This window comes from Mus caroli, unplaced genomic scaffold, assembly GCF_978045245.1.
Source record: "Mus caroli unplaced genomic scaffold, Mus_caroli_1 scaffold_6, whole genome shotgun sequence".
NCBI lineage: Eukaryota > Metazoa > Chordata > Mammalia > Rodentia > Muridae > Mus > Mus caroli.
The window spans coordinates 91,404,400-91,412,133 of NW_028227261.1; the positions used below are offsets into that span (position 1 = coordinate 91,404,400).

Consider the following 7,734-nt stretch of genomic DNA (forward strand, 5'->3'; position numbering starts at 1 on the left):
GTTGTGCGGATGGGGAGCTGCACTGCTAGCATGCACAAGGGCGGAAGTGTGACCCCAGGAACTCCAAGTCAATGTGTTGTGGTGGCCTGTGCCATACATGGGCAGTTTAACCCTCAGTTGGCATAAGGGACCCTGTCCAAAAGGGGAGGAGGGTGTCTGCATGATACCCAAGCTCCTCTGGCTGATTGAATTCTAAGAGTCGGTCGTTTCTCAAATGGTACACTTCTAAAGGGCAAGGTAGAAGGGTCCACATCTATGAAAGGTTTCAACAGTCCAAGTTCCCGAGTGAGGCTTCCCAGGTTTTCTTCACAGTCACTTCCTGTGTCGTTGACTGGAGAGACGCTGGGCTCTGAAGTGGAGTTCCTCCGGAGTCTGTAGATAGTTTGTTGCTCACTGGACTCAAAGCCTGCCTTCTGGTCTCTCTGGCCTGCTGTGCTCAGCCCAGGATGCTTCTCGCATCCACGGAAGGGTTGGGAGATGCCAAGTCGCCTGGTCTCTGAGCCAGTTGGCTGGCCTGGATCTTGGAGGTGGGCACGGGTCTAGGGTCAGCAGTGAAGGAATAGCCTTGGGGCCAGGTGTATCTGGGCAGGCTGGCCTGCGCAGTCAAGACGGAATTGACTGTGTGAAGCGCCCAGTGCAGTGCGGCTCCTGCATGGGACAGTTGCCAAGTGAGCCAGGCCCGCTGCGAGACACTGGGCTCCGTGCTGCTTGAGGGCACACGCAGGAAGGCACCTCCGGGGGCTTGCAGATCGTCCAGGGTCACCTGCAAGGCATCCACATTGGTGAAGACTCTGGACATGAGCAGCGAGAATGTTGGTAATGAGCTAGCTTCTGGAGAAGTCTGTCTGCGCCTCTTGGCAGAGTTGTACGGGGCACCTTGCCTGTCTCCTGAGCGACTGCGCTTCAGAGTCCTCACAGGAGATCTTGGCTGGGACCTTCCGTCCTTTACATGCAGTTTTGTGTGCGAGGAATCTCTTTTGTGGGTGGACCCCGGCTTGTCCCTTCCTCTCTCTCTGGAGCGAGATGGTCTGTTCTTCCTCTTCTCCAGCTTGCTCCTTCTCTTGTGGGGTCCGCAGGAGGAGACAGCCCAGCTTTGCCCAGATCGCTTCTGGCTGGGGACCTTAGCCTCCCGACTTGGCCAGATGTTCTCTTTGCTCATGGGAGAGGACTTGGAACTCCTGCCATTGTTACTCCGACTCTCAGAGGGCTGTTTGTCTTCTGCCTTCTTGTCTAGGGGCTGCTTTCTCTTGGAAGGAGCCAGGATGGACACCTCTAAATTCATATGTTCAGGCTTCTCAACTAGCGTTTCACTCAAGTCTGCTCCCAGGGCCATGCCTCTGCCTCAGTCCTTGGGTGACGCTCACTGGCAAATGGTACTGATAGGAGAGCTGACTGGCTTTAAATAAAGCCTTGGAAGCCCCTCCCCCTTCGCTCTCCTGGAAGCTTTCGCCACGCCCTCGACAGGCCACACCCTCGACAGGCCATACCCTAAAGAAAGGGAGGGGCGGGGCGGGGCGGCTAAATTCAATCTAACTCAAGTAAGTATTGTACTTCTTTTTTTAATCCTTTTTAAATTGGATATTTCTTTTATTTACATTTCAAATGTTATCCCCTTTCCGATTCCCAATTCCCGCATCAGAAGTCCTTTATCCCATTCTCCCTCCAGCTGCTTCTATGAGGGTGTTCCTCCACTCACCCACCCACTCCCGCCTCCCAGCTCTCCTATTCCCCTACAAGGGGGCATTGAGCCTTCACAGGACCAAGGGCCTCTTCTCCCATTGATGCCCAACAAGGCCATCCTCTGTTATATATAAGGCTGGAGCCATGGGTCTCTCCATATGTACTCCTTGGTTGGTGATTTAGACCCTAGGAACTCTGGTTGGTTGATATTGTTGTTCTTCCGGGAGAACTTATTATAATTACTTCAGTTAAGGGACATGATGCCTCTTAACATAAAGTTTGACTAAAAAGGAAAAACCTCTCAGATGTTGGAATTAAAGAGATGGCTGAATTCCAATTCTCTCACTTGTTCTCCTTTGAGTTTGGAAAAATAACTCCATACTCCTAAGCTTCAGTTTCCTCAGCTTTGCATCAGAGATTAATTCCAACCTCATGTTCCCTTCCCTCCATGTAAATTAATTGAACCCAGTAGACAGACTGGCACATTAGTAAGATCTCAAAAAAACAGCAACTGCTGATGCCTGGGCCTGGAAAAGCTGTGACCACAGTATGTCAGCAGGAGACATCCTGCCCAGGGATGCTGGCCAGAGCCCTAAAGGAAATTGGATAGCTTTTGAAGCAGGATGATTTTGCAGCTCCTGCTGAGAGATGGGCTATAAGGGAGAAGCTGAGCTGTTTTATTGAAGAATCAAAGAAGGAGCGTCACATAAAGTCCTACTTTTTTATTTTTTATTTTTTTACTATTTTATTAGTTAATTATTTTATTTATTTATATAGCATCCAAAATGCTGCCCCTCTCCTAGTACCCACTTACAGAGTTCTTCCCTTCATTCTCCCTCCCCTTCACCTCTGAGAGGATACCCTCCTGGGCATCACCCTCCCTGAGGCTTCAAGTCTCTACAGAATTAGGTGCATCCTCTCCCACTGAGGCCAGACAAGGCAGTCCTCTGCTACACATGTGCCAGGGACCATGGGCCAAGCTGTGTATAGTCTTTGATTAGTGGCTTTGTCTCTGGGAGCTCCCAGTGGTCCAGGTTAGTTGACACTGTTGGTCCATCCCATTCAGTTCCTTCAATCCCTGTTCATTCGCATCCAGCTTCACATAGATTTCTTGTGGGCTTTTGGGGATAAGACAAATGGTTACACATGAGGTGTAACAGAGATTTTTGTCTAAGAAGTATCATTTAGGCTAGGGGAAAATAATGGGAACATTTGGCTTAGTTCTCCACTAAGAAACAATTGTTACATTGAAGCCAACCAAATGGAATGAAGATGAGAGCTTTATTGGATGTTCTGGTGCCCATTTAAGTGGCTGTTCACCATTTCCTACATAAGCACAGAATACAACAGTAAAGATTCGGACCCAAAAACCTACAGTTCTTGCCTTCTCTGCTCGGTAAAAGCAGGCATCATGCAGGTGCTTTATTTAGTGTCTTACAAACTCTACTTCACTTCCTCCCACAGCCTGAAGGAATTATCGACTGTTATTCTTGTTTCACTGTTAAGAGATGCATGTCTGTGAGTTTTCCATCACTAAAATCAAATACCAAAGATAATTAACAGTGACTACTAGAAGAGAAATGTCATCAACAGTTTTAACCAGCTGTGAATCTGTAAACTATGACAAAAGCTGGCTTGGAAAGATCAGACCACTTGTACAATAATGGCACCAACTGTTTTATTATTGGATTTAAAGCCACCTTCACAGGACAGAAGGGTCCTAGGAAAGTGTCTACTACTTTGTAGTATTAAACAACCCCATAAATTTTTTTCCTATATAATATTTTTCCTATATATATTTTCCTATATAATAGCATTTTTTTCCTATATAATAGCATTTCTTGCAACTCTCATCAGAGAAGCTTCTTTTGGCAATATATGTTACTTAATGCAGGGGACTACGGCAGATCAATATGTTGATAGATCTGAAGCACACTCAACCTAAATAATATGTCTATATCAAAACCCTCTCTTCCAGGAATTATAATTGAAGGGGGATTAGAATGATTGCTTGAGTCACGCAAAATAGATGACAGTGTTTTCTAGACTTGAGAAGGCTGTTTTGCACATGTGAACTTACAGAAGCTATGTCTGAATGCAAAAGACCTGCACAAGATAAATCTAGTCAAAGTCTGAGAGTAGATAGTGAAGGAAGTCATGAAGTCCCACCCCATCTGAGAAGCTATTGGAATGATGGCTACTGGGGGTGGCAGTCAGTTTTTGTCAGAGGTGTGTCCCCTGGAAGGCTTACCCATGGTTCAGTGTGTCATGCTATACCCATGTGAATACTGGTAATGAAGTAACTAGTAACTAGTAACAAAGAGGACTCAGTGGATTAAAAAAAAACAATTCGCATGAAGTTGGGACAGAAAAGTGGTATGGAGAATAGAGAAGAAATTGGAGGGAAAAGAATGGGTGGTGGATTTGAGCAAAATATATTGCATGCATGTGTAGAGAGACTCTCTTTTGTACTATATGGAAGCATCACCTGTCAATAAAAAGCTGATGGCCTATTAGCTGAGGCAGGAAATAGGAGGTGGGAATTTCCCATAGGGAGAGAGGAACTTTGGGATAGAGTTAGGGCCAGGAGGAGATTTGTCTGAACTCTGAGGAGACAGAATAAAACCAAGGAGAGGTTAAACAGTCACATGTCACTCATTGAATAAAATGAATGGGTTAATTTAGTTAGAATCTAATCAGGGAATGAGCCAAGCTTTTGATCTATGTATTTATTCATAAATAAAAAGTAGGAGAGTTGTTAATTGAGGAACTGGGATGTGGGTACAAAAGCCCGTGGCTACATCCATGTAAAAATTAAAATTAAATGCTCGTGAGTCCCAAACCACAATTGTATTATTGTTTACACTAGATGTTGTGAGCACAATCTGTCTATATAAGAAGCATATGAGGATCTATAAATTGGCTTTTAATAGGATGTATGAAGGTGCTTGGTGTGAAGATAGACCTGATACAGACAGCAAGCTTCGTAACGCAATGGCCTCTTCAATACCAGAGGTATCCAAGTAGAAGTTTAATGGAGCATGTCAAGGGTATTTTATGGTGAGAATTGTATACTATCGAAAACATTAGTGCAATGTTTCTGTAATGTTAAGTGTTGGTTTGAAAGAGAAAGACCCAATAGGTCCATACACTTGAATGCTTGATCCTCAGTGAAACTGTTTGGGTAGGGTGAGAAGGTGTGGTCTTGTTGAAGGAGCTTGAGGTCTTAAAACCCTCATTGTTCCTCAGGTGAGAATTCTTTGTTTAGCTCTGAGCCCCATTTTTTAATGGGGTTATTTGATTTTCTGGAGTCCACCCTCTTGAGTTCTTTATATATATTGGATATTAGTCCCCTATCTGATTTAAGATAGGTAAAGATCCTTTCCCAATCTGTTGGTGGTCTTTTTGTCTTATTGATGGTGTCTTTAGCCTTGCAGAAGCTTTGCAGTTTCATGAGGTCCCATTTATCAATCCTCGATCTTACAGCACAAACCATTGCTGTTCTATTCAAGAATTTTTCCCCTGTGCCCATATCTTCGAGGCTTTTCCCTACTTTCTCCTCTATAAGTTTCAGTGTCTCTGGTTTTATGTGGAGTTCCTTAATCCACTTAGATTTGACCTTAGTACAAGGAGATAGAAATGGATCAATTCGCATTTTTCTACATGATAACCGCCAGTTGTGCCAGCACCATTTGTTGAAAATGATGTCTTTTTTCCACTGGGTGGTTTTAGCTCCCTTGTCAAAGATCAAGTGACCATAGGTGTGTGGGTTCATCTCTGGGTCTTCAATTCTGTTCCATTGGTCTACTTGTCTGTCACTATATTTTAATACAAGGAGATAGGAATGGATCCGAATGGCTGAGAAACACCTGAAAAAATGTTCAACATCCTTAATCATCAGAGAAATGCAAATCAAAACAACCCTGAGATTCCATCTCACACCAGTCAGAATGGCTAAGATCAAAAATTCAGGTGACAGCAGATGCTGGCGAGGATGTGGAGAAAGAGGAACACTCCTCCATTGCTGGTGGGATTGCAATCTTGTACAACCACTCTGGAAATCAGTCTGGCGGTTCCTCAGAAAATTGGACAAAGTACTACCAGAGGATCCCTCAATACCTCTCCTGGGCATATATCCAGAAGATGTCCCAACCCGTAAGAAGGACACATGCTCCACTATGTTCATAGCAGCCTTATTTATAATAGCCAGAAGCTGGAAAGAACCCAGATGCCCCTCAACAGAGGAATGGATACAAAAAATATGGTACATTTACACAATGGAGTATTACTCAGCTATTAAAAAGAATGAATTTATGAAATTCCTAGGCAAATGATTGGACCTGGAGGGCATCATTCTGAGTGAGGTAATACAATCACAAAAGAACTCAAATGATATGTACTCACTAATAAGTGGATATTAGCCCAGAAACTTAGTATACCGGAGATATAAGAGACAATTTGTAAAACACATGAAACTGAAGAAGAACCAAGACCAAAGTGTGGACACTTTGCCCCTTCTTAGAATTGGAAACAATCACCCATGGAAGGAGTTACAGAGACAAAGTTTGGAGCTGAGACAAAAGGTTGGACCATCTAGAGACTGCCATATCCAGGGATCCATCCCATAATTAGCCTCCAAATGATGACACCATTGCATACACTAGCAAGCGTTTGCTGAAAGGACCCTGATATAGCTGTCTGTTGTGAGACTAGGCCGGGGCCTAGCAAACACAGAAGTGGATGCTCACAGTCAGCTATTGGATGGATCACAGGGCCCCCAATGGAGAAGCTAGAGAAAGTATCCAAGGAGCTAAAGAGATCTGCAATCCTGTAGGTGCAACAACATTATGAACTAACCAGTACCCTGGAGCTCTTGACTATAGCTGCATATGTGTCAAAAGATGGCCTAGTCGGCCATCACTGGAACGAGAGGCCCATTGGACTTGCAAACTTTATATGCCCCAGTACAGGGGAACGCCAGGGCCAAAAAGTGGGAATGGGTGGGTAGAGAAGTGAGGAGGAGGGTATGGGGGACTTTTGGGATAGCATTGGAAATGTACTGAGGAAAATACGTAATAAAAAAATATATATTTAAAAAAAAACCTCATTGTTGCTTTGAAGTTTTAAAGGCTCATGCTAGGCTAAGTCTCTCTCTCTCTCTCTCTCTCTCTCTCTCTCTCTCTCTCTCTCTCTCTGTGTGTGTGTGTGTGTGTGTGTGTGTGTGTGTGTGTGTGTGTATGTGTGTGTGCTCACCTGCACGTGCGCACATGTTGTGCATTAGGAACTAAAACTCACAGCTCCAGTATCATGCTTCTTGCTTCCCACCATGATGATCATGGACTAGCCTTCTAAACAAGCAAGCCCTCCATTGAATAATTTCTTTTTGTAAGTTTCCTAGGTCATGGTGCCTCTTGATAACAACAGAACATTAACTAAGCAGCTACTAAGCATCCACTGCTTATGAGATATGCACTGATCTCTGCCTATGTGTGCCCACAGAAGAAAGATCATTCTTTCTGGAAAACGAACTGCAGTGAAGCCCTTTTCCTCTTTGCTCATGCATTCATTCTATATATTTGATATGCTCAACCTAGAAAGTGATTAGTCTTGTGATTTAAATCACAAAAAAAGCTTCAGTCAACTCCCGTAGCAGATATTTCCAAATAGATATCAATAAGGGAGAAAACTCTTCCTGGAATAAGGAAAGGAGAAACAGAAGGCCAAGGGTCATAGTAGAAGCTAAGGACAGAACTGAGAAGGTAGAAAAAGAGAAAAGACCATTTCATCCTCTGTCTGGGGCCACCCTCATACCTGTAAAAATAGCTCTAAGGAAATGTCTGATGTAAATCATACCCTTGAAAAGTAGTCTGAGAGAGCAAGAACAGCCTTACAGATAAGCATTCATTCCCATTCTGAAAGAACTGATCTGTACTCAAAGTACAAGAGAGAGAGAGAGAAAAAAGAATAAATAGCAGATATATTTGCTGAAAACACATAAATACAACATGGACATGTGGTTAAGAACCAGGTTTTCATCTTCTTTTATATATGTGG

The 7,734-nt window shown here is 43.8% G+C and overlaps 1 protein-coding gene across 1 annotated transcript; it reads right to left on the bottom strand.

Moving 5' to 3' along the window:
• Positions 1-436: 436 nt before the first annotated feature.
• On the bottom strand, positions 437-1,333 carry LOC147004288 (uncharacterized). Its single transcript, XM_085838435.1, has one exon. It carries the CDS (start codon positions 1,331-1,333, stop codon positions 437-439), a length of 897 nt encoding a protein of 298 aa, XP_085694561.1.
• Positions 1,334-7,734: the final 6,401 nt, after the last annotated feature.

Bases quoted from the DNA above. Each gene is read 5' to 3' on its own strand.
- LOC147004288 (XM_085838435.1), bottom strand. From the start codon at position 1,333: ATGGCCCTGGGAGCAGACTTGAGTGAAACGCTAGTTGAGAAGCCTGAA.